This window comes from Drosophila grimshawi, unplaced genomic scaffold, assembly GCF_018153295.1.
Source record: "Drosophila grimshawi isolate 15287-2541.00 unplaced genomic scaffold, ASM1815329v1 contig_1367, whole genome shotgun sequence".
Classification (NCBI taxonomy): Eukaryota; Metazoa; Arthropoda; class Insecta; order Diptera; family Drosophilidae; genus Drosophila; species Drosophila grimshawi.
This window is the reverse complement of record NW_025062889.1, coordinates 130,763-156,656: the sequence shown is the minus strand read 5'-3', so window position 1 is coordinate 156,656 and position 25,894 is coordinate 130,763. Positions and strand designations below refer to the sequence as shown.

Genomic DNA, 25,894 nt, shown 5'->3' with positions numbered 1-25,894 from the left:
ATATATATATATATATATAGGGTGTGTAAACTACCGATTAGTGAGATTTTTGCCAATTTGCAAACCAAATGCTTTACCTACGTATAATTTGAATATGCATGCAAATATATATAGTAATATAATAGTTATAGAATTTTTGTGCCAAGAACAGTATATATATAAATATAGGGAAACGTTTTTTGAGGAGGGCCGCTGCAAAATATAGTTGTTATTGTTGTTGTTTACTTCCAGTTGGATTTAATGAAATTGATTAGGCCATTTGTGGAGCTATCATGGCCGGAGACTTCTTCGCAATGATCCAGCTCGGGCTCGATGGCCTTAGCCAGTTGTTTGCCCAACTCAACGCCCCATTGATCGAAGGAGTTAATGTCCCAAATGATGCCCTGCACGAAGATCTTGTGCTCGTACATGGCTGCAAATAATAATAATAATTAAAACAAATAATAATAAGCTATAAAAAATTTGCTGAACTCACCAATCAAGGCGCCTAAAACGAAGGGTGAAACCTTTTTGACTACAATCGAATTTGTTGGCCGATTGCCGGCAAAGACTTTGTGGGGCAACAAGTTGTCCAGCTCGTTGCCGCACAAGCCCGCCTTGGACAGCTCCTCTCTGGCCTGATCACTCGTCTTGCCCATCATTAAGGCTTCGGTTTGTGCCAGGAAATTCGATAATAGAATCTTATGATGTTTGCCACCGGCAATTGGATTATGCGTCTGCGCGGGCGCAATAAAATCGCACGGAATTAGACGTGTGCCCTGATGGATGAGCTGATAGAAGGCATGTTGCCCATTGGTGCCCGGTTCGCCCCAAACAATGGGTCCGGTGCTATAGGCAACCTTTTGGCCCGATTTACTAACAAATTTGCCATTGCTCTCCATATCGCCCTGCTGGAAATATGCGGCAAATCGATGCATATACTGGTCATACGGCAGCAGCGCATGCGTCTCCGCTTTATAAAAATTCGAATACCAAATGCCAAGCAAGGCCAGCACAACAGGTGCCTACAAAATTTAAGATAAGAGTCAGAGATAAATACATTTACATTATACAGTGGCGAACAAATATAATAGCATCACGCTTGTGAGAGTTTTACGTTTAAGCAACTCAGAAGTTTTGGAAGAAAGTGCCAAAGAAAATAACTATAGTTATTATACTGGAAAATAATGAATTTATAGGAAGAATACTAAACAATACATTAAAAATCCACATTTGAAAAAATGCTTTGTTTTTTCAATCATAGTGATGCTATTAATATTATTTTGCGGAAGGGTATATCGCTTACATTCTTTTCCAGTGGTGCTGTCTTGAAATGATTATCCATAAAGTGGGCGCCCTCGAGCAGCTGTTCAAAGTTCTCGAAACCGATGGACAGGCAAATGGACAAACCAATCGCTGACCACAGCGAATAACGACCTCCAACCCAATCCCAGAAGCCAAACATGTTCGCGCTATCGATGCCAAAGGCAGTCACCTTCTCCTTGTTCGTGGACAGAGCCACAAAATGTTTGGCAACGGCCTCATCCTAAAAAAAAACCAAAACAAAGCATATTAGTAAATAATAATAGAATTAAATGGAATTAATCATCGCACTCACATCCTTGGCATGTTCGAGGAGCCAGGCCTTGGCAGAGGTGGCATTCGTGATGGTCTCCTGTGTGGTGAACGTCTTTGATGCAATGATGAACAATGTGGTCTCATAGCAGACGCTCTTCAGCACCTCCGCCATGTGAGTGCCATCGATGTTGGACACGAAATGCGAATGCAAACCTTTGCCATATGGTTTCAGCGTCTCGGTGACCATCAATGGACCCAAATCGGAGCCACCGATGCCAATGTTGACCACATCGGTGATCTGTTTGCCGGTACAACCACGCCAAACACCCGAGATCACTTTATTGGTGAATTCCTTCATATGCTGCAGCTCAGCACGTACATCCGGCATCACATCCTTGCCATCCACCAGCACCGGTTCGAGACCACGATTACGCAATGCCGTATGGAGCACAGCACGATTTTCCGTTATATTTATGTGCTGGCCAGAGAACATGGCATCTCGCGCCGCCTCCACCCGACGCGCCTTCGCCAGCTCCAAGAGCAAAGGCCAAACATCTTCGTTCACACGATTCTTGGAGTAGTCCAACAGAATTTCACCATCCGTTGGCGTTTGCAGACGCAAGCTAATCGACATCAATAAACAAATTATTTATTCGATTTAATAATTGAGCGAATCAATTTTATTGGCCTTAATTGTAATTAGAAAGCGGCTTGAAAAAGGTCATTGCTTTGACCTTTGGCAAGGACAAAGCGAAACTCGGTTAAAATACGCTCAGAAACCATAGAAATAATTAAATATATAATTTAAATAGATATATATATATAAGTACTTCCAATTTTTTTTTCAAACTTTTATTTAATTTTAAATTTTTTATTTTAATTTAATTTTTTTTTAGTTTTAGTATACTGAATAAACAAATAAATACACTAGATAACTTAAGGCAGCTTTGCAATATTTTTAAAAATTGTGCAATTATTTTCTTTATATTTTTTCTTAACTTTTTCATTTGAATATAAATATTGAAATATTTAGCGCTTAATAAATTCCAGCATATCCACACACATACATAAATACACACACTCACAAGCTTACTTATGTAAATGTAATAGAAAGTAGCTTTCAAATGATTTATATGTGTGTGTATATGTACATATATGTATGTAAAGTTGACCGTGAAAAAAACATTTTGCTCACCTGTATTTGGTGAATCGCTTGGGATCATTGACAAAGAGATCCTTAATGACCAGTTCCTTGTTGTGGCCATTGTAATACTCCTGAAGCTTCTTGTAGATGGGCTCATCGTTGAGGGGGGGCAGTGTACCAGCCATTTTCCTTTTGAAGGTTTTTTTTATTTACGTGGATTAAATCAAGTGTTGTTAGAAACAACGACGAAATTCAACTGTGATCGCACGTCGAACACAACACAACAGAACACTTTACTTAAATGTGAATTTCGGTATTTCGAACTGATTGAAGTTCAGGTTCTTTGATAACAAACGGAACTGGGCAGTGCGGCCCAAAGTGTAGCTCCACAAAAAAGCCGTTGCAATACTAATTGCCTGGGAATGGTACCGCAATGGTTTGTCGTCCTTTTCTGCCACCCACCACCGGCTGGAATTATGTGTCTGTATGTGTGTGTTTGTGTCAATGTCAAATGAAAAACAAGTCACGGTGTTGCCACTTTGCGTACACTCAAACTCAAAATTTAAAGACACTAAAAAAAATGTCTGGTTTTGTTTATGAACAAATCTGTCACTATTTGTCAAAAGTTAGTATACATATGTGTTTATATTTGTAAACCAAAAATATATCGAATCTTTATTTATTTATTTCAACCAGGTGGCAGCGCTGCCGTATAGAGCTGCCAGACTGGGGCATTCATTGAATAATGCAACATATTTTTGAATTGAACTTACAGCCTAATGTGCGGTACAATTTTTCTATTAATTTCTTTTGCTGGGTAAAATACAAAAAATATGTATCTTTTTATTGGTTTTTGTGTGAACCGGTTGTAACGTATGCGGTGCAGCGACATCGAAAGTCGGTCGTATATCCCGTCGCAACGTGTGTGAGCGCTGCGCCAGCATATAAACACCCAACACTACAAAAATAATTAACAGAGCCAATTATTTTTTTGTCTTAGCTGAGTAAAATACTTAAAATATTTATCATAATTAATATATTGTTTCTGGTGCAGTCGGTCGTATCGTGCTGCGGTCCAGCAATATCGTAAGTATGGCATACTGTCGTAACGTGTGTGGGCACTGGCCAGCATATGAACAACTCAACACTACAAAGATGGCGACGCGCTCGCTACTTGTTAATTAACAGTGTCAGTTGTTTTTTTTTGCGCCCCAGAAATGTCGATAGTGAAATAAAGCATGTAAACAAAATAATGTAAGGCTTGCAGGCAAGACAACAAATCCATAATGTATGGCGCAAGTATACAAGCAACAAAAACCGAGTGTGAAGTGCAACAAATACAAACATTACAAAGGTAAAAAAGTGAACAGCAGCAACAACTTGTTGCAGTTGTAGTTAAGAAAAATTCCCAAAAATGTTCAAAATAGTAAAAGCATACACAAAACTGCCAAGCAACAAGCGAATTTATATGTGAAGGTGCTGCGACATAAATATATTAGGAAATTAAATGCTGGCTTCAGCAACTGAACACGTAACCTTGTGGAATACGCGTAATTCGGTAGCACTGTCGAAAACGCAGTGGCAAGGCTTGGTTGTTGGCAGTCAGCGTGGAATGTGGATTGTTTGATTGGAATGTGTTTATGTTTTGTTTTCAATGATATACATTTTATTTATTGCAGTGCACAAGCAAATAAATAAAAGAAACAATTCTCCAAACATGGACACGACAACAACAACAACAGCAACGACGGGCAGCAGCTCGACGGGCAGCAGCAAAAGCAACAGCAGCAGCAACTCTTCCACTGGAAATGGCGGCTGTCCATGTTCCACGGCAAGCATTACGGTTGTTGCTGCCGGCGTTGCCAGCACGCCCACAAATCACAACGAACAACCGCAAACAAAACGGCAGAAAATTGATAAACAAATACGCTTAGTGGGCGCCATCAAATCACCGCCCGATATATTGGATGGGACGGATCTAATGGATGCCAATGGCAATAATAAAACGCATCATTTATGCTCCTCCTCCTTATCATCGTCATGTTCCACCCACTCACATTCGGGCAGCACAAACAATTCACCGACGACGACGCCGTGCAATTCTCGTGCCGCTTCCTATGCCCAATTACAGAATTTAGTCAACACAATCTTGCCACAACAGCCACAGCAGGCGCACGATGAAGTGGATCGTGCAACGCAACTAACCGAACTTCTAAGGAAGGAGCAACCACTGACAGGCTGCTCCTCCTCCAACTCAGTCTCCGCCTCCAACTCCACCACCAATTCCTCCGCCATCGATGATATGCTGGAATTTGAGCAATCGCTGACGCGTCAGTGCCTGTGCGGCGTTTCAGAGCGTACGCTGAGGAAACCATTTCAATCGCACTATTCCCACGACTCGAATGGCCAAAAGCGGATTGCCTATCTCCGGGAATGGCCCACAAATAAACTGTTGCAATTTCTCTCCAATTTACAGCTACTCTTTGACATATATTTGAAGCAGAACGCCAAGGGTTATATTTGTACACGGATTATGGATGTTTGCGATGCTTTAATACGCAACGATCACAAGCTAATCGATGAAATCATTGTTTTAGCTGGCTATAATAATGCTTATGTCCAGTTCCTGGCTGGACGTGTGCTGGCTGCTTTCTTGGTCATTGCCAAGCAGGAGCTGAACGACGAGTGGCTGCAAAAGATTGTGGATCAGTTGTTTAACTATGATCTACTCGATCAGGCGGCAGTGCAGAAAATCCACTTTAGTTTGGACATTATTAAGCGCATTGTCGAGTGGAAGGATGTGGAGCTGCATCCGCTGGAGGAGGATTGCAGCACGGCGCTGACAACGAGTGGAGTTGGCGTTGGAGCAGCTACAGCAACAGGCAATTCGTCTTCAGCTGATGCCTCCCTTAGCTATATGCACTTTCCGGTGCAACATCCGCCGCTGGCTAATAATTATTTCGCGCTGCAATTTCGTGATATGACGGGAGATACGCCAGATGATGATCACCGGCAAGGATTCAACGATAGCAATCGTAATCCTTACGATAATAATAGTACAACAACGACTAGCAGTAATAATTATGTGCCACCCAATGGTTGTCATGTGGTCGCCTTAACTGATTCGGAGAGCTTTGATACGACGCATCTGAAATGTGTCACCATCCAAAAGTTGGAGCACAAATGGCCAACGCTTGTGAAGCATATGTCGGAATTGATGTCACCGCTGCATCAGCAACGTGCCGAGCATTGCGTGCTCAATTTCCTGCAGCTCTGGGAGAACATCATATCGGTCAAGGCCAATCTCTCGATAGATGAAACGCGTCCCTTCTACGCACAGCTGGATAAATTTGAACTGCTGCTCAGTCACAATCTATCCTGCACGGTCTACAAGCAGATGCTGTGCCTATTTAATGAGGCGCTGTGTTACGGTTCCACGCTGGCGCTGCAGGACATGCTGCCCGAGGAGACCTGCAAGTTGGCCCACCAAATTGTCTGCCATGTACGCAGTTTGCGCATACTCGAATCCCTGCCGCGACGACAACCGGAAAATATCGTCGGACTCATTGGTTATAATGGCGTGCCCATTAATTATGTGAATGGTTCACTAATCGCCTCCATTTCACGCGAGGATTCGGCAAGTGGCGGTGGCGACCTCATCGAAATGGATAAAACGGTGCTGCAGAAAATGGTGCTACTCGTCCTAAAATCAATAGCAGTCACCGTCAAAGAGATACGCAGCGATTCCTCAGATTCCTCCATTGATTCCACAGACTATGATGCATTTCAGGATATTTTGCTCATAGAGAGATCTATACGGGATGTGCTCAGCAAGCTGGAGACGTTCATCAAGCAAACACTCGAATTTCATCCGGAATGTCATTTCAGTAAGATCTTGATCCATCTGTTCGATGATCAGGATGACCATTTGATTGAGGCAATGGTCTGCACACTGGATGTCACCTCCGGCATCTCGTTTCGAAATAATGCGTTTCCCGAGCTGGTCGCCATGCTCAATCCTGTCTACACATTTCTCGAGTTCCTCAAGATGACATCGAATAGCTCCGATTTGTTGCTCGATCTGCTTGTGAGCAATGAGACGTGTTTTCTGCTCTATTTGCTGCGACTGTTGAAATACATACGCATGAATTGGACAATGTTTGTCCATAGTTGTCATAGCTTTGGCATGGGCAATGCCATGCTCGATGAGGCGATGGGTGTCCTAATCCGTCTCCGGCTGCAAATATCGCGTCTCGTCTCGCGTCAACTATATCCGTATGATATATCGCCCGTGCTGCGGCTGCTCGAGAGCTGCGAGAGCCTCTACGAGGGCAATGAGCTTAGCTAAAGTCTATACATACATATATATAGATTTATATATATAATGATAATAATTAATATTTCACAGCAATTAAAATACGTAATTTATTTTTGTATTTGTAATGTTTAATAGGAGAAAACACATTTAGCACAAAATTCGATAAAAGCTTATATATATATTTATATATAATATATATATATATATAATATATATATATATATAATATATATATATATATATATATATATATAGAGCTGATACTGATCGATTACTCTGAACACACACACTCCATACATAGACTTCTCTTTTTATATCTCAATCGTTTCACAAAGCCAGAAAAATTGCATCAGCTGTTTTTTTTTTCTGTATCTCTCTTGCAAGCGAAACTTTAATGTTAGCCTAAGATTGTTTTAAATCTTGCCTTAAGTAGTAGATTATTATTATTATTAGCATAAAAAAATAAATAAGTGTACGTTTTCTGGTAATACGGCTGCTCATCTGTGCAATTTATTAAATGTGTGTATAGTATTGTATATTCTTAATAAAATTGCATGGGCATAGTAATAGTAATAGTAATAATTATAATTATAATACTATTAACAATAATGTATTTTGTATGTTTAAAATGCCTTAATTATAGTAACGATACTACACTTATTAATTAAAACGCAAAACAAAAACCATTAAGCATGTCTAAAATTCAATTTCGAAGCTAGTTAAAAATACTCAAGAAAAAAAATCGCCTTGAAAATAAGAACCTATTTTTGTTTCTAGAAATAACATTTTTTAAATAAGAAAATATTTTTCTTAAAAATAGAAAACCTTGCCCTAAATCGACAGTGTCCAAAAATATGGTGTATTTATTATATTTTAGAAACATTTTCTATTACCAAGAAATTCATTTCTAAAAAGTATAAATAAACTAATTTTTAGAAAAAAAACGTTTTTAAAACTTCAGAAGCAAGTATTCAAATTTACTGGCTCGGTTTTTATAATAGACTTTATCAGTTGTCTGCCTTAGATTCAGATTTTTTCAAATTAATTTAAAGAAATGTATTATAAACTACATAAAATGTTTGTATATCCGAAATCTGAATACGAATATTTAATAATAGTATAAACTACAAACTCTCCAATGTTGAAAAACGCGCTGAAAACTGGGCATATGTTTTCTAAATTTTAGATTTTCACACTGAAATTAAGAAAGAAAAGAATAATAATTTATGTTACAGACGCGCTAAGAAATTAGATATATTTTTTCTTACCAACCACCCTGAAATTAAGAAATACAAAGCCTTGTTTTTAGAAAGCCACAAACTTCAATTTTAGCATTATGACTTCTGGTGAGGATCTCTTGGCGAATTTCTAATATTCAGGGCGATCATTTTTCTGAGTGTATAAATTCGTTGAAAGTGAAGTCCATATAGTCGTTGAGTTGAGTTATATGTCATATATCAATCTATATCATTTCCCGATTCCCATTCCCTTTAGTGGCGATTAATCATGCGAACGCGCCGCTTCAGATCGGTCATGGGCATCGTCTGGAGGCCAGTGGATGGTGCTATCAGCGCCAGAGGCGTCATCATGTCACCCACACTGATCACAGAGCCACGTCTCGCCAGTTCCAGTGGAGCAACAGGAGCCGGAGCAGGAGGAGCAACGTGCACAGTTTGATAGTTAATGCTGAGGGGCACCGATAAGCGACGACCCCTTATCGGCTCTAAGAGGGTTAAAAAAGCATATCCATAAGGAACCTAAATCAAAGCTTTTCAAAAAAGCATCTGTTTTACCCGAAAGTTTGGCTGGATGATAAATTCGAGCAGGTTCAGCAATTGTAGACTGCTTGCGCATAATTTTGAGTAGATCTTTGGACTCGATGGCTAAGTCATCCCTTCGCTTGAAGCGATCAAGCGAAACGGATCGGGCCTCCGTAAATATATAGTGTCTACTTTGCAGCAGAGCATCTGCATAAAAAAGTTAATAATACACGTCAATATCATTATAAAGAAACTCAAAGTTGAAAACAGTGAGGAAATAAAACAACAATTTTTATATATATATTGTGGCTAGATAATACTTTGTAAAATCATCACAGGTGTGCATAGAAGAGTTTTATTCTTAAAGTTCAGTTGTTACAGTAAACAGATTTCTATGGGGTATATATAAATATAAATAGGCACATAGACATTCACTTAACATTATATACATATATATAGAAATTGAAAGTGGGTAAAAAGTAGAAAATTTGTTTGTTTTTAGACAGATATGTTTTACATCGAGACGAATACATACATGATATATATAAATATGTAGTGAAGTATAAGTAGAAAATCAAGTTTCAGTTCACAACACATATATTACACAATAAGAACTATTTAGTTTTGTTTTTGTTTTTTTTTTATCTCTTGTTATTTGTTTCCTACTACGAAAAGCATTCGAATTACATTTAGTATTAATGGAGATCCTCTCAAAATTTGGGCAAACTTTTTGTTGAAATACCTTTTGAAGCACGTCGATCTAGATGAGAGGACCTCTGCTCCTTTTGGGCATAGGATTGCAAGGAGCATCGACGCAAGCGCTTATCTCCTTTCTTCTGCTGTTGAATAATAATAATAAAATATACAAATAAATAAATAATTGCTTGCAATAAGTAAAGACGACTTTTACCGATTTATAGTGTTGATTTATGTCCGATGCGGCCTTCAGCAATAGATATATAAAGACCAAGGCAAATAGATAGATAATGGGTTCGGCTGTATTTGATTTCTTGGTAATATCTTTTTTAGTTGTTTTTGATTTCGAAATCCTTTGCTGCTTGCGTCTTATTGCGAGGTTATTGGAAGATTGTTTTGATTGTTGCTTCAACAGATTTGCCTGGCCTTTAAGTGCATTCTCGGTGAAAATATCAACTTGTCTGCACAACGGTTGAGGTTGAGTGTGGACATAATTTGTAGCATCAACATTTGGTGGATTGCTGGATGGATTGAGAGCCGCAACTCCCGGCTTGAAGTAGTAGTCATAGTTGGTCTGGAGTCCGGCAATCATTAGATATATTGTGCAGAGCACCATGAGGACACCAAGAGGAACCACATAACGATTATTGCTACGCAATTCGAATGCTTCACTAGCTTTATCATCGGAGTTGTGCTCCAGCCTCGATTCCGTTTGCATTTCCCCCAAGTTTTTGTTCAGCTTTAACGAATCTATATATTTTTTTATGTATCCACAAGTTGAGCAAGCTTTTGCCTGGGGAAAATCAATAAGTTGACAATTTAGCTCATAGTTTAAGTGAGTGCTTTGACGTTGTTTTAATAATTAAATATTTAATTTTGTAGTTGAACTTTTTATTATTATATTTTTTTGCGTTTATTATTGTTATGATTTGAATCTTTTCAAGATGTTCAAAATAAACGCACTGCTCTCTACGGATGCGGATGCGATATGTGCTTGTGTGTGTATGTGTTTGCGTATGTGAGTTTGTGTGGTTTTCATTCACAATAGACAGGAAATAAGCCCAACTACTTCCGTCCCGACAGACTGCCTGAGAAGTTTGACGTTAAACACGTCAATTGATCGAGTATTTCTGAAAGCAAAACAATGAATAATATAATATAATATTAGTTGTTATAGTATTTCTCATACCACTGATTTCCAAGCTTGCCGTTTGACTGCCGATTGTGTGCTGCAATTTAATACTCTCCACAACAGTTTGTCGTTTAAACATGTTGGTTCGCAGACTTTGCTCTGCAAAATTTGTAAATATATATATATTATTAATATATATTTCTTCTTTTGTGTCGACTGATGTTAGTTGTAATAAGTAATATATATATGTAAATACTATTTTTCTTTTTGTTGACTGATATTAGTTGTAATAATTACAATAAATGGATAGTAATATTTTCTAACTTTTTTTAAAAATATTTAAATAAGTAAATAGCTAAAATGCTACATTTATTTCAATACTCACTGCGGCGCAAACAATTCAAGGCCCTCGGCTTCAGGGATTTATTTAAAGTTTGTTCAGCATTTGTGAGCTGATTTATTTCAGCTGTCCTGCTGCGATTCTTACGGGTCTCATAGAGAATACTGCGCGATGGAGATGCCATTAAGGATTGGATTGGAGTGTAAGATGCTTCAGTACAAATATCTGTTTCTTCCCGATGCGGATGAGGTTCATTAGCAGCTGGTTTACTTTCAGCTGCAGCCAAGCTGTTGTGAAATTTACGCAATATGGTGCGTAATATTTTAAATCGCTTCAAGATGCGATCCGGTTGAACTTGCGAAGCACACATTAATATTGCTTTGCATTCCCGCAGAATGCGCACAAAATTCTGCAAATTTTCGTGTTGTAAGAGAACTTTCTGATTAACAGAAAACTGAAAATGTTCTACAATATAGAAACCCATTTGTGCCAAGTGCTCCAATTGAATTTTATCAAACTGTTTCTCGGCGGTAATAATGCCCGTTGTTAGCATATGCAAATAGCAGCCGACAAAAGCACGACTATCCATAATCTCATGCAATGCTGTCTTAAACGTGGACATCTCCTCGTTGAAGTGCTGCTCCAAGAGTTCCGAATGCAAATCGGAGGCATTTCCATGCAGCGACGGAATTAAACTGGTATCCAAATACTCAAACGAGGCTAGACAGCTGCGAACGGTCGTCTTAACTACGAAAAAGAAATAGTATTAATTTAATATATCCTTAATAAACAATTAATTGACATATATGTATACTTTTCAAGTTGGGTGCAAATGCAATTGCAAATATACCAATTTGTGTGGCACGATCCAAATTCACATCAAAATCGGCTATAAAATCATCCGCTGTGGCAACCGATTTCTCAGTCCGTGTGCAACGCAATAAATTGCGTATTTTATCCACCGATATCCTTTGAAAGTCGAGCAAGCAAGTGAAGACCAATCGCAGGAGAGCCTCATTCAAATAGTCCTCCAGTTGATGCAAGGCATGCTCCAAAGTCATTGCTCTCAGTTTTTGATTGGAAATGTTGCTGCTTCGAGGCAATGATGCAGGACTCAGTTGGCATTCCCCTTGGAATGCACCACAATCACGCATCACCTAAAATAATACGTGTTTATATTATAAATAAGATATGTATATATTTAATACCTTTTGACAGAGCGCACTCAACGCTTTCTTATCCTGTTGCAGGGCCACATTGGCAAAGGATAGTGTTTGACCCAATAGTAAATCTATTTGGAGCTTTATTTGCTTGCTTAGGTTGAGTATTTCCAACGGCGAGTCGATGGTGTTGCTATCAAGGCTTCTGTTCTCATTGTATATGGTGAACTCTGCTAAGGAATCCAGCAAAGAATCGAGTAGCTTCAAATAGGAAATGCCCTCGGTGGCATTATTTTGTGTTCCTGCTGCTGCTGAGGGCGTCAAGGCAACGCAGAGGCGTTGTAGACAAACCCTTATGCGATCCACAAAATGATGATGGCTAGCCTAATATTAAATCGTATAAATAATATAATAATAATAGGGATTTTACTTATTATTACCATTATCCTTGATCCGCTGGCGGTCTCAGTTTGAATGGTGTATTCCAAGTGCCGAACACATATCATAATTTGTGTTAAGCATAAACAAATAATTTCGAGAGCATCATATTCTAATTGATTATTTATACTCTTTTGCAGCTTATTCACAAATTCCAAAAATTCGGCACAGAAAACCTACAAAAAAACAAAGTAAGCATAAATGCAACTAAACAATAAATGTTTAAGAAGAAATTTCTCAAAGCCTACATTTAGCCAATTTAAATTGCTACCGCCATCCAATAAGCAAAGACATGACTCGAGTTGCGACTTTAACGAATGCATATTGCTTGAAAAAAAATAATGAATTCACTTGTTGCACATGCAAAAAATTTTTTTTTTTCAAAAAATCAAGTGGCTTGCCATCTGCCAGGTCTGGCAACACTATGGCTTTCGCATTTATTTTTTGACATCACTATTGCCAGACTTTACGAAATGAATGTGACGTTTAGACGCAGACGTACACTATTTTCGATAGCAAAAAAAATTGTAGTATATTCTCAAAGCATAAAAAATTTATTTTGTACCTATGCCAAACGCGCTTATCCAGCGGCTTGTAACTTAAACAAAGCAGCCCACAACACACACACACACACACACATAAACTGCGAAACAGAATACAGACCATTTATTGAAATTACACAGCAACAACGCAACGCAACGCGATAAAAAGTGCAAGAAAAATATGAGTACGTCAAATGCAAGCCGTAAGGAAACGGAACGTACGAAATTGATGCAGGAAAAATGTCAAACACTTTTAACGCAAATGCTACGTGATGACGACAATAAATATTGTGTCGATTGTGATGCCAAGGGTAAGTGCATGCTCAAGGCCTATTTAATTGTATTTAGTCTTGTTAAAGTGAGAGTTAAGGGTCTATGACAAATCGCATAGTCCTTTTCTGAAAATTAGCACACACTTTTATTTAATTAAGGGCGGGCACACTTGCCGAGTACCAGCAACAGCAGTTCACTGCGGTCCCCAACTCTATTTTTGTATGTGCTGTGTGCGTGATGCCGTTAACCGCATTAAATGAATAACTACATACGTATGTATGTTATTAAAACTGTATATGTAAACTGCTGCTAAAACTGTGCATACATCGACAGTTTGAGTAGCACAGAGTAGCACTCTTGAGATAAGCAAGTTGATTTATTTTTATTTTCTATCTCGTTTGACTCACATTTAATCAACAATTTGCAGGTCCACGCTGGGCGTCATGGAATCTGGGCGTCTTCCTGTGCATTCGCTGCGCGGGTATTCATCGCAATCTGGGCGTGCACATATCCCGGGTGAAGAGCGTCAATCTGGACGCTTGGACCCCCGAACAGGTCATCTCACTGCAACAGATGGGTAATTCTCGCGCTCGTGCCGTCTACGAGGCGCAGCTACCGGATGGTTTCCGACGCCCTCAAACTGATACGGCACTGGAGAATTTTATTCGAGCGAAATACGAGCATAAAAAGTATTTGGCCAGGGAATGGGTGCCGCCATCGCCACCGAAAGTCGACTGGGCCAAGGAGATCGATGAAGAACTGGAACGGCAGAAGCGTAAAAAGAAAACAGCTCAAGGCGGGAGTTTGGGCGGTATCAGCAGCATCTCCAGCGAAAAGCGTTCCTCATCCTCCTCAACGACGACGACGACAGCTGGAGGAGCAGCGAAAAGTGGTCCACTGCCAGCGCCGCTGCCCAAGCCAAAGCCGAATCAGGTCGGTGGCTGCAGTCCAAAGACTTCGCATCGTGTGCAAATAAATAGCGCCAACAATAGCATCAATGTCAGCGTGGAGAGTGATCTGCTGGGTCTCTCATCTCCCACCAAGCCAATTGTTGCTGGTCAGGATTTGCAGAACGATAGCTTTACCAGTTTTCTGAGTGCCAACAGCAATCCGAGTCCCGAGAAGAAGACGAATGGAGATGTAGCTGCTGCAGCTGCTGCTTCGCTTTCATTGCCAAGCAGTCAGCCGCATTCATTGGCCCAGCAGGAGCAGGACTTCTTTAGCCAGGGCACACTAATCGGCACTGGGCACGACAAGGATCAGTCGGGCAAAATGTCCAAGGACAGCATATTGGCTTTGTATGGCAATGCGCCCAGCAATCCACACAACAATCCACAACAACAACAACAACAGCAACAGTTGAGCTTTGGCGGCTTTACGGGCATGGCACCCGGTGGCTATATGCATCATCATCAACATCATCCACAGCAGCACCATCACCAGCAGCTGCCCCAACAGACGCACCATCATCAGTTCATGACGCCACCGAATTCAGTGAGCATGTATAATGCCCCAGTGATGGCAGCCCCTAATGCTTTCAGCAATGCTCCAACTGGTTCCATGAATCTTGGATTTGGTGGTGCACAGTTTCCCAATGTCAGCGGTGCTGCTAGCAGCCCGTATTTGGTTGGACAAGCAGCAGCCACAAATTTGATGCAAGCACAGAATCAAAGTATGCTGAGTGGCATGCAACTGTTCGGTGGCAACAACACAGCTGTGGCAGCACCACAAACAACTCCACAGCAGCAGCAGCTGGGACTCGGCATGAATCTGATGCAACCGTTGCCAAGCGTTGGTTATCCAGCGGCAACGGGAACCTCCTCAGCAGCCTCCTCATCGGTCACCTCAAATTTAAATCAGCAATTTGGCAATTTAAATATTGGCAATGTTTGGCAATAGATGGCATTAATGGGATAACCGTTCATCGGATGCATTCCTTTATTTATATTTGTTAATCTATACTTGCCGATATGCAGAGAGAGACAAAGAGAGAGAGAGTTGTATTAATTAGTTCAATTATGTATTCCTAATCCAAATCCAAATTGTATAAAAAACATAATTGTCAAACTGATTTGCAAGATTTACATCAAGTGTGCATAAATACATACATAGATCAATAATACATAATTAAAACTATATAATATATATATATATATATACATATATATATATATATAAGTTTATATATATATATATATATATATGTTTATGTACTTATCATATATTCATCCAGCCATATATGTACTACGCTCTATCAATATCTATATATGTATACTGGGCGAATATATAAGTGAGAGATTGATTATTTGGCAAGCGTACTTTTGTAAGTTATACATATATATATATATATATATATATATATATATATATATATATATATAGTATTGTATTTTATTATCCTTAGCAGTGGCCAGAATCAGAAATTCTATGTATGTATTATGTGTCTTTCAATGCCTAATTGAAAATCATTCGCAGTATGAAATACGTATGTACTTCTATTATTTATAAGTGCATAACAATTTTAATAAATAAATATTCATTAACTATAACATCTAATAAATTAATTGCCATTTTACGCTTTAATTTGTAAAGACCCTATAAATACTCTTCAAAATTGAGCCGATATTGCATTTGAATTAGCGATTTTATAAATATAATCATATATAAAATATATATAATATAATAATAATATATATATTTATACATTTTACGCAATCATTTTTATATGGGCACGTTTCAAACTTTCATTAGCTACAACTTTGTGGTAGCGACGTGATCTATGTTAAGGTACCACACTTAACAGCTGTTAAGTTCTGCCTGTCTGACAACACTTGGCGTGAGTTGTCTCAACCAAACCAACTGCTTAATAGGTAACTCGAATATGTCGCTACCTTGTATAGTTGTACTATGCTCTCACTCCTTGAGTGTATTTCAATGCAACCCTGAAAGCCGTATGTGGATACCGCCCTCTCACTTCACTGCGCACACACACCATCTACACAATATTTTACACACGTCAACTTAAACACAACAAAACCAAAATAAATGTAAAAAACGAAAAATTTCGCCAACAAAAATTAAGTAATCAATATAAATTAATCATACGAAGACAAGGGATGGCAAGCAGCGAAGAGACAGCGGCGTCACAGCACGAAAAATCTAACAGCGAAATGCGAACAAAAACAGCAACAGCAACAGCTGCAGATAAAGATAAAGAGACAGATACAGATAATGATAAGGATAAGAATAATGATAAGGATAGAAACAAGGAGCTGTCGACAAAGGAGGCATATTTTGCCAGCCTCACCGAATGGGCCAAACAGGCGGCGCTCATCCAAATGTTTCCCAATTACCTGCTCGCCAACTACAATTATCCACAATTGTCGGGATTTCCCCCAACTTCGCTGCCTGCAACTGCTCCTGCTGCTGCTCATTCTCCAATGAACACTGAGCAAGTGCAGCCAAATCGTGGGCAGGCAATAAATGTGCCACCAGCAAATGTGCCCAGCTTTAGTCGATTTCGTGTGCTGGACGAAGTGCAGCAACAAGAGATTATTCGACGCGTCGGCGGCACCGAGATGATTGTGGCGCCCTTCTGGAAGAGATTTGTGGCTGAGGCCATTGATATGTTTATATTGTTTGTGTTGAAAATAATTGCGACTTTTGCCCTGTTTCATTTGTTCAATTTGGATTTCAATGATCTGTTCGATGAGAATGTCTTTGTGAGCTTTATGGATTTGACGACGTATTTCTTTTCCATGTCCTCGGATCTGCTGTTGATTGAGCTGCTGACGAAGCTGATGGTCTGTTGCTATGAATGTCTGTGGACGACGTTCTTCGATGGCGCCACACCGGGGAAATCCATCATGAAGATACGCATACTCTATGTAGAGGCAGTGTTGCCGTTGCAGGCGCCCATTATGCCACAATTTGCATTCCAGGCGCAAAGGGAACCGGTGCGTGCTCTGCTCTATCCGGCGGAGGTGCCCTCGTTGCTGAGATCGCTGATGCGTGCCTTTGCCAAGAATCTGGTGATGACGCTGCTCTTTCCTATCTGTGTCCTGATGATATTCTTCAAAAATAATCGCACTGCTTACGATATATTTACCAAGACCATTGTTGTCGAGGCCAATCCCAGTCCGCATCCTGCTCAACGACCACACCAGCAGTAGTCCGCAGAGCACTTCATCCATGGTGGCATATAATTCATTATTAACCCAGCTATAAATATATGTTCAATGGGTATCTGGTCGCATCCCAAGTATCAAGTTATAAAGTAAAGTTAAATAAAGCCAAAATGTAAATGAAGTTGAGCGTATTTAATTCCAATGAGTCTGTAACAAATTATTAATTACAATTATTATTTAAATATATAAGTCTATTTATTCATAAATTTATTTATATATAAATTTATTTAAACAAAAATAATTTCATTTCTATATAAATTAATTTATATATATTTTGATTTATATATAAATAATTATTTATATTTAAATTCCTATTTAACCAAGACATTTCTCAAGGATTGCGCTACGATGGCGCCTTTCCCTGGCACATGCAGCGCTGATCCCTTAAAGCAAGCGACTAGCTCCGCATTGGTCATCAAATCCGGAGCACACGTTTCAAACACCTTTTTCTTCGGATTCAGTTGTGCATCCGGTTGACGTTCGTAGCCATCGCAGTGGACTAAATCCCCGGGCACAGCGTTAGCTGGTGGGCTGAGCACCTCAACCTTATCCGGGGTGGAGGCACACATGACCATGGCTTCGGAGGTGATGCCACGCATCTTAGCCGGTTTCAGGTTGCAGAGGACGACAACCAGACGATTCTGCATCTCCTCCAGCGGCACAAATTTCACCAGACCCGAGACAACTGTACGTGGCGCTGCCTCACCACAATCGATCTTCTCCAGATACAAACTATCCGCATCCGGATGACGGCCAACTTCAATAATCTTGCCCACACGCATATCCAAGCGACCAACATCCACTGGAGCTGCTTCTGGAGAGGAATTTGACTTCTCAGCAGTAGCGTGTTTTTTCTCCTTCTTATCCTTCTTTTCTTTTGGGGCTACTTTTGATTCCGGGGTTAGAGCAGCTGTGGCAACTCTTCCTGGTTCTTCTGTGTCCACCTTGGTGCACATTCCACGGGTAGCACCTGTGCCAGCGCCTGGTAATACAATCTGTTTCTTGCCATTGCGCACTTCCAGTTGGATTAGCTGTGCGAGGGCTGCCTCAATTTCCTTTTCCAGGGCAGCATTCTCGACAATCAGCTGTTGCTTTTGACGCTCCTCGAGCTCATTTTGTATGACCGTCATCTGAAATTGCATTAACTATATTTATATGTACCTGTATATATATAACTGTATATTACTGCACCTCTGACTTGATGGAATCAATGAGATTCTCCGCGCGTTGATTGTTCTCCATAATTTGCTGTAAAGCTGCCATTTTAACGCTTCGTTTGAGTTGGTCTCGAGTTAAGTTAAAGGCGATTTTGCATGTGGCACGCAGCATTTTTTTTGTACTCAGACTAGGGCTGCAGGATAGTATCGATACTTTGAGCACACACACAAGCAACAACAAAATGGTAAATTCACTTACACTTCACTTATTAACTTTTATTTATTTATGGTATTTTGAAAGTTCTGCTTATTATCCCGACGAAAATAACGATTTTGTGATTTCTACTGAATTCTGATTGCCCTGAAATTTGTACAATTTTTTGGATTCTTAGACCCTAGTATCCTTAAATGCAGTTCTATAGAGTCGCTGCTTGCGATTCTAATGCACTATCCTTCGAAAATCGACAAGAATAGTGCGGACTTATAGCCGTTTCTTTCGTCTCCTGCGTGACCCTAAAAGTATACCTTGATTTCTAACTTGACGCCAGTTTTATCAATGCAACAACCTAGGCTGTGTCAATGGTGCTTGCACATGCTATGAAGCTTTGAGCTGCAATTTAAACGGTATTTCCCAACCAGCATGTGAAACATTAAAACATTTTTTGTTGGATGAAGCGCTTGGTTTTTTTTATTTATTGTTTTTTTTTTGTATGCTTGTGCATCTGTTTAATTGCGTATCCACTAAATATCTATTGTATCTCATTAACATCCACTTCTTAACGATATATATATATCGATATGTCATAAATCAGATATCGATAGTTACCGCTGAGCGATAATAATTCGTGAGTTGAAGTAAAAATACGCCACACTGATCCAAATAATACAGCTTGTTAAAAATAATAAAACAAAAATAGTGCTTAAATAGTGTTTTCCTTAGCAAATGGATTACGTTTATTGTGGCGGCACCGATCAAATCGGTGCCTCGGAGGACATTTTAAGTACGTCAAGCGCAATACAAACAAACAAACACAAACAAACAACACACACAAATATAGCAACTTTCTCCATTTGTATTATGATAATATAAATATGCTTGTAAAAATAAATATTTGCTTAAGGTGTTTACGACACAGGCCCCACTCGCAACTCGGACCATTATTCGCCCAGTTTCAATGGCTTCAATATTGGCTCCAGCGATGCTGACTATGTCGCCAGCCCAATTCCCATACTTGCTGACGGTGGTGAAAATTTTGGCGTCTCCACTGTGGCCTTTGATGACTACGAGGAGCTGCTCTGGATGGGCAATCAAGGTGTAAGCATGCATCCTGTTAAATCGAATGTTAAATATGCTGTCGAATAAACTGTTAAAGTGTCACTTAATTGCCTGTTAGATCGAGTGTTAAATATCCTCCTGAATCTCCTGTTAAATCTGCATTTAAATATCATGTTAAATCTGCTGCTGAATCGCCTGTTAAGTCTTCTCTGTTAAATCGCCTCTTAAGTCGTGTGTTAAATATTTTGCTGAATATCCTGTCAAATCTGCTGTTAAAATGCCCGTTGAAACTTCTATTAAATTTACTGTTAAATGGCCGATTAAGTCGGCTATTAAATCGCCTATATATGTATTAAATTATACTGTTAAATTTACTACTTAATCTCTTCTTATTAAATTTTTTTTCTGCCACACTTTCTCCAGGGCCACGTTACGTCCTACTATGCGAGTTCCTTGCAGAAATACACCTCATTCCAGGTGCACGCCAGCGACATTGTGCGCCAGATCATCACCATTGACTCGGGAGTGCTGGTGCTGACGCAGACCTCCCTGCGCCACCAGATCCGACGTGGATTACCAAAATTTACGCACAAGTAAGCAATAAATATTAAATACACATTTCCTATTAATTCTATCTGATCTTCCCCAGATCCAACAACATGGTGGAAATGGTTTGCATGTTGCAACTATCTCCACATCGTTTGGTTATGGCCGGTTTGCAGGAGGAGCTGATTGATTTCGATATGCGTAGTCTGAAGGAGACGAGATTGGAGCATGTTGGCTCCGCCGGATGCACGGTGCTGCGGAAGAATTCACGTTATCTGTTTGCGGGCGATCAATTTGGCACCGTCACCCTGCGAGATTTGAATACTCTGAGCGTGGAGCACACAATTAAGACGCACACGAATAGCTTGTCCGATTTCGATGTGCAGGGCAATTATCTGATCTCGTGCGGTTATAGTGGACGCCAGAATAACTTGGCTATCGATCGTTTTCTCATGGTCTATGATCTTCGTATGCTACGCCTTATCTCACCCATTCAAGTGCTCATCGATCCACAAATGCTGAAGTTTTTACCATCGTTGACATCCCGGCTGGCTGTAGTTTCCAGCTATGGGCAATTCCAGCTTGTTGACACAGTAGAGTTGAGCGAACCACGCGTCTCCATGTATCAAATCAATACGAATGGTAGTCAATGTTTAAGCTTTGACATCAGCTCCTCGTCGCAGGCGATGGCCTTTGGTGATCAATCCGGACACATTAATACCATTGCCTCGGTGCAAACTTCGCAACCACAATTCAATGCCTTCTCACGGAACACGGAATTTGCGGATGTTGTGCCACAGCTGCCAATGGTGCCGTTTACGGACACAAATTTTCCATTGTCTTCGGTGTTGTTGCCACATTTGACGACAGGTTCCCGTTGGTTTTCCGACTGGCCCGAAGAACTTTTGCGTTACAGCTATCATCGGCCCAAGACCATCGATGCGGATGTGCTCAACAGCATGAAGATGCAAGGACCCATTGGTTACTCGCCTAATCCGCGAACTGCGCGACGCAATCAGATACCCTATAATCTCTCAGAGCAGGGACAATGTGGAACCGGGAATGCCAGTGCAAATGGGAATACGGCTGCCACAAAAGCGGAAAGTGGCATTAAAATTATACCCAGACGTTATCGGAAAGTGGAACTGAAATACACCAAATTAGGCACACAGGATTTTGATTTTGAGCAGCACAATCAGACGTGCTTTGCCGGACTGGAGGCTACCTTGCCCAATTCGTATTGCAATGCCATGTTACAGGTGAGCTAATATCCTGAATATGAATGTATATCTATATATAATCTTATTTGTCTTGGTGTAAAAAGAATTTCAATTGAAATCCTTTAAGGACTCTGAACTCGATTACGATTGATCATGTAATCAATTTAGAGTTTCTATTTCTAAGAAACTCTCTTTCTATTATTAAGAATTCTTGAAAATATTACTTGGTTTTTTTTCTTATTTTAAATGTAAATATTAAAGTTTATTTTTAATTTAATTTATTATTTCTGTGGCGACTGATATTTGTCGTCATTAAATAAACATTCTGAAACTGTTATCTAATCTTGAGCTTACTTTTAGATACTGTACTTCTAAATAATACCACTAAATAAATAAATAATGTATAATTCTAATTAACTTGGAGCTTATCTTTAGATACTGTACTTCTCAACAATAATACTGAATAAATAAATAAACAAATAGATAAATATACAAATAGATAAATAAACAAATCAATAAATAAGTAGTCTGCAACTGTAATCTAATCTTGAGCTTATATACTATTTCCACTATTAATATTTAATTAATAGTATTACTGTGCTTTTAAACAAACATAATTAAATAAATAAATAGTCTGCAACTCGAACTAAATTTGAGTTTATTTTTAGATTTTGTACTTCACGGATCCGCTGCGCACGAAGCTGATTGGTCACACATGCTCGAAGGAGTTTTGCCTATCCTGCGAACTGGGCTTCCTCTTTCACATGCTGGACAAAAGCACTGGTTGGTTTTGTTGCTAAGTAATGGCTATTAGATGCTATTGATGTACGCAAACAACTCATTTTAGCTTCGACGCCCTGCCAAGCCAGCAATTTCCTGCGCTCCTTTCGCACCGTGCCTGAAGCATCAGCTTTGGGCCTGATTTTAACCGATCGATCATCAAATGTTAATCTGATCACCTTAATTCAGGCAAGTATTGCAATTCTCAAACACTTTCTACATATTCATTTGAAAATTGTCATATTACAGAACTGGAATCGTTTCATCTTGCATCAAATGCACTATGAAATACTCGATTCGGGCAAAAATGCGGGCTTAAATGGTGCTCAGCACTCATCAGCAGTTGGTAAATATTCATTTTAAGTTCAGTTCAAATATAATTGTAATAAAATGTAATATTTTAGCTGAAAGTATGTCCACAACGGAAAGTTCCACGCACACGGAATTGTTTGAATCAATCTCTGGTCAGTATGATGTGATGATAAAAACAAGAATGATGGATAAACTAAAAGAAAAAAATCCACTTTACAGACGAGAGCGCTAAGGATGAGGAACGGGAACGTTGCAAGATCAATGCGGAAACTGATATAAGTTCAATATTTGGTACCAAACAGATATGCATAAATCGTTGCATCAAGTGCCAGGCAGAGGTAAAATTCTGAAATGTCCAATTGATAGTCAAAATAACTTTGATATTCTTGTAGAAATCTAAAGAGAATATTTTGCTGGCCTGTAATTTATCGTATCCCACACACATCAAGGACAGCGAGCAGCATTTTGATTTTGGTAATATTCTCAAGCGATCTCTGAGCTCGGAGAAAAATATTCAAGCCTTCTGCGAGAGCTGTAAGAAATTTTCACCCACCAATCAAAGTGTTAAGGTAATAATATAGTATTAAATTAATAGAATAATTGCTGTAACTAATTTGAATACACGTTTTAGGTAACTTCACTGCCACAAATACTGGCCATCAACTGTGGCCTGAATAATGAAAAGGATATCAGTTTCCTGAAGCGACAACTGAATCGCTCCGCCGAGAGACCAGCTGCCGAGGCCGCATCTCTAAGCACCAGCAAACCGTGTCGCTATGGCATCAATTGCTCCCGCAGTGATTGCCACTTTATGCATCCAGATCGGTTAGTTAGACAAGTTAACAATGAATTGATATATTCCTAGAAATATATATGTTCCCTATTTTCATAGCAAATCCCCATCGCATGCGAACCAGCCGAGCAACAGTTCACCGAGTGCACGGCAGAAATCATGGTTTCCCCTCACCTTCAAAATGGGCATCAGTGATACGGGTGAACTGAACGTTCAATCCCTGACACACACCGCCAAATCGGAACAAGAGGAGGAGGATGAGGAGCAGCTGACGGAACAGCAGCCAACGGAAACCAAAAATCAAGTTCAGCGCATATATGCCCTGAATGCGGTCGTCTGTCAAATCGACGATGGCACCCAAAAGAATTTGGTATCGTTGGTGAATGTGCGACATAAATATCATACCATGAAGGCGACCACATCGGATGCATTGGAGGAGACGCAACAGCAATGGTATATCTTTAATGATTTCAGCATTTCACCGGTGGCACCACAGGAATCCGTTTGGTTCACCCTCGACTGGAAGGTGCCCTGTGTGCTCTTCTATCGCAGTCTTGAGGAGCACGAATTGGAGTCGGGCACTGTGGACACAGTTGAGGAGCCAGCCAAAATTAATGAAACATCAATTAGTACGCCAAACAATCCTTTCCTACAGGTAAGTCTGGAATCTGAAGGAAATCTCTTAAATCTCATCTATCTCTTAAATTTGCCAGGACATTTTGAATCCGTTGCCCAACAATCTCGGCACAGATGCCACATTGAAACCGTTACAAGCGAATGAGATGCCGCAAGCGGGTGATTTGATAGCAATGGATGCGGAATTTGTCACCTTGAATCCCGAGGAGAATGAAATACGTCCAGATGGCAAAACGGCAACAATTAAACCCTGCCATATGAGTGTGGCGCGCATATCCTGTATACGTGGCCAGGGCCCAGATGAGGGTGTGCCCTTCATCGATGATTATATCTCAACGCAGGAGAAGGTCGTCGATTATTTGACACAATTTTCGGGCATTAAACCTGGAGATTTGGATGCCAATTTTAGCAATAAGCGTTTGACGGCCCTCAAATATTCGTATCAGAAACTAAAGTTTCTAGTCGATGTGGGCGTTATCTTTGTGGGTCATGGCCTAAAAAATGATTTCAGGTGTGCTTCGATTTCGGATATATATTATTATAATAAATTTATGCTATATGCTCTGATTTATGTTTTGTTTCAGGGTAATTAATATCTATGTACCATCTGAGCAAATAATCGATACGGTTCATCTGTTCCATTTGCCACATCATCGAATGGTTTCGCTGCGCTTCTTGGCCTGGCACTTTTTGGGTAAGTATTTATTTGATCTATCTGTTAACTATCTACTAATAATAATGATATCTCTCACGTTGTGCATAGGTACAATGATACAATCGGAGACGCACGACTCCATCGAGGATGCTCGTACAACACTCCAGCTCTATAAGCATTACCTGCAACTCCAGGCGGAGAAGAAATTTACGCACGCTCTGAAAAATCTATACGATCGTGGCAAACAGTTGCAGTGGAAGGTGCCTGAAGACTAACTAGTGTAAAATGTTAATTTTTATAAATGCAAAAAACAAGAAGAAAAACAAAAGTGAGGAATTCCATTTACTTGTACACAATAAAATCAAACTAATATATTTTCATTAGCTTGTCTGTCGTCTTGTAATGTCAGCTATAACTATGATATTATCAATAATGCTTGCTTGTCAAACTTGTTTCCATTTCCCATGAAGTTAAGCTTGCTGCCCACTAAATGCTTATTTTACGAGCATGACTTTTGTGTTTAATTAACACAATATATATGTACATATACATACATATATGTGTGTGCATTGGTTTGACTTGATCTGCCTAGATTAAACTTGTTCGCTCGCTTGGGTATTGCCCCGTTGATTGCACTGTGTAATCATTCAGAACGAAAAAAAGAAAAAAAAACAAAACATACAATTAACATTTATTGAAAACAAAGAATATATATATACATATATATATATATATATATATGTGTGTATAAATATATATACATATAAGTACATATACATATAAGTACATATAAGTACTCATGTAGCTACACTCTGACAAATTTTAGACAGTTTTTCTGTTTATAGAAATAATTTCAAAATGTAAATAAGACATTTCTCTTCAATTAGAAAAACTTGCCCTAAATCGACAATCCCTAAAATATAGGGTTATTTTATATTTTTATATATTTTTTCTATTATTAGGAAGTAAATT

At 39.4% G+C, this 25,894-nt stretch overlaps 8 protein-coding genes across 10 annotated transcripts; 4 read left to right on the top strand and 4 right to left on the bottom strand.

The window, feature by feature from the left end:
- Positions 1-8: 8 nt before the first annotated feature.
- Positions 9-3,338, bottom strand: LOC6568745 (glucose-6-phosphate isomerase). The gene is made up of 5 exons (XM_001995308.3): positions 2,753-3,338; positions 1,598-2,180; positions 1,286-1,525; positions 476-1,004; positions 9-412 (listed from the first exon to the last, which is right to left on the bottom strand). Exons 1-5 carry the CDS (start codon positions 2,884-2,886, stop codon positions 222-224), a joined length of 1,677 nt encoding a protein of 558 aa, XP_001995344.1. The 5' UTR covers positions 2,887-3,338; the 3' UTR covers positions 9-221.
- Positions 3,339-4,418: 1,080 nt separating this feature from the next.
- LOC6568746 (protein lines) lies at positions 4,419-7,184 on the top strand. Its single transcript, XM_001995309.2, has one exon. The coding sequence runs from the start codon at positions 4,419-4,421 to the stop codon at positions 7,047-7,049; it is 2,631 nt and encodes an 876-aa protein (XP_001995345.1). The 3' UTR covers positions 7,050-7,184.
- Positions 7,185-8,131: 947 nt separating this feature from the next.
- On the bottom strand, positions 8,132-10,209 carry LOC6568747. Of its 3 annotated transcripts, none has more exons than XM_032740926.2 (5): positions 9,690-10,209; positions 9,522-9,615; positions 8,813-8,986; positions 8,288-8,742; positions 8,132-8,214 (listed from the first exon to the last, which is right to left on the bottom strand). In XM_032740926.2, the coding sequence occupies exons 1-4, from the start codon at positions 10,191-10,193 to the stop codon at positions 8,510-8,512; spliced, it is 1,005 nt and encodes a 334-aa protein (XP_032596817.1). In that variant the 5' UTR covers positions 10,194-10,209; the 3' UTR covers positions 8,132-8,214; positions 8,288-8,509. The 3 variants fall into 3 exon arrangements, with proteins under 3 accessions (XP_032596817.1, XP_001995346.1, XP_032596818.1); XM_001995310.3 differs by having other exon boundaries at positions 8,134-8,214; positions 9,522-9,618; XM_032740927.2 differs by lacking the exons at positions 8,132-8,214; positions 8,288-8,742; positions 8,813-8,986 and having other exon boundaries at positions 9,069-9,618.
- Positions 10,210-10,540: 331 nt separating this feature from the next.
- Positions 10,541-12,912, bottom strand: LOC6568748 (serendipity locus protein alpha). The gene is made up of 7 exons (XM_032740925.2): positions 12,794-12,912; positions 12,548-12,721; positions 12,156-12,491; positions 11,762-12,104; positions 10,993-11,694; positions 10,665-10,766; positions 10,541-10,605 (listed from the first exon to the last, which is right to left on the bottom strand). Exons 1-7 carry the CDS (start codon positions 12,866-12,868, stop codon positions 10,541-10,543), a joined length of 1,797 nt encoding a protein of 598 aa, XP_032596816.1. The 5' UTR covers positions 12,869-12,912.
- Positions 12,913-13,029: 117 nt separating this feature from the next.
- Positions 13,030-15,693, top strand: LOC6568749 (stromal membrane-associated protein 1). The gene is made up of 2 exons (XM_001995312.2): positions 13,030-13,398; positions 13,788-15,693. The coding sequence occupies exons 1-2, from the start codon at positions 13,269-13,271 to the stop codon at positions 15,257-15,259; spliced, it is 1,602 nt and encodes a 533-aa protein (XP_001995348.1). The 5' UTR covers positions 13,030-13,268; the 3' UTR covers positions 15,260-15,693.
- Positions 15,694-16,298: 605 nt separating this feature from the next.
- LOC6568750 lies at positions 16,299-17,668 on the top strand. Its single transcript, XM_001995313.2, has one exon. It carries the CDS (start codon positions 16,477-16,479, stop codon positions 17,530-17,532), a length of 1,056 nt encoding a protein of 351 aa, XP_001995349.1. The 5' UTR covers positions 16,299-16,476; the 3' UTR covers positions 17,533-17,668.
- A 190-nt stretch (positions 17,669-17,858) lies between these two features.
- LOC6568751 (aminoacyl tRNA synthase complex-interacting multifunctional protein 1) lies at positions 17,859-18,859 on the bottom strand. The gene is made up of 2 exons (XM_001995314.3): positions 18,739-18,859; positions 17,859-18,677 (listed from the first exon to the last, which is right to left on the bottom strand). Exons 1-2 carry the CDS (start codon positions 18,808-18,810, stop codon positions 17,859-17,861), a joined length of 891 nt encoding a protein of 296 aa, XP_001995350.1. The 5' UTR covers positions 18,811-18,859.
- A 759-nt stretch (positions 18,860-19,618) lies between these two features.
- Positions 19,619-25,302, top strand: LOC6568752 (PAN2-PAN3 deadenylation complex catalytic subunit PAN2). The gene is made up of 15 exons (XM_001995315.2): positions 19,619-19,705; positions 19,826-20,019; positions 20,404-20,573; positions 20,630-21,785; positions 22,415-22,529; positions 22,594-22,715; positions 22,776-22,872; positions 22,931-22,990; positions 23,058-23,176; positions 23,231-23,407; positions 23,470-23,663; positions 23,731-24,286; positions 24,345-24,778; positions 24,852-24,961; positions 25,031-25,302. Exons 1-15 carry the CDS (start codon positions 19,648-19,650, stop codon positions 25,195-25,197), a joined length of 3,729 nt encoding a protein of 1,242 aa, XP_001995351.1. The 5' UTR covers positions 19,619-19,647; the 3' UTR covers positions 25,198-25,302.
- Positions 25,303-25,894: the final 592 nt, after the last annotated feature.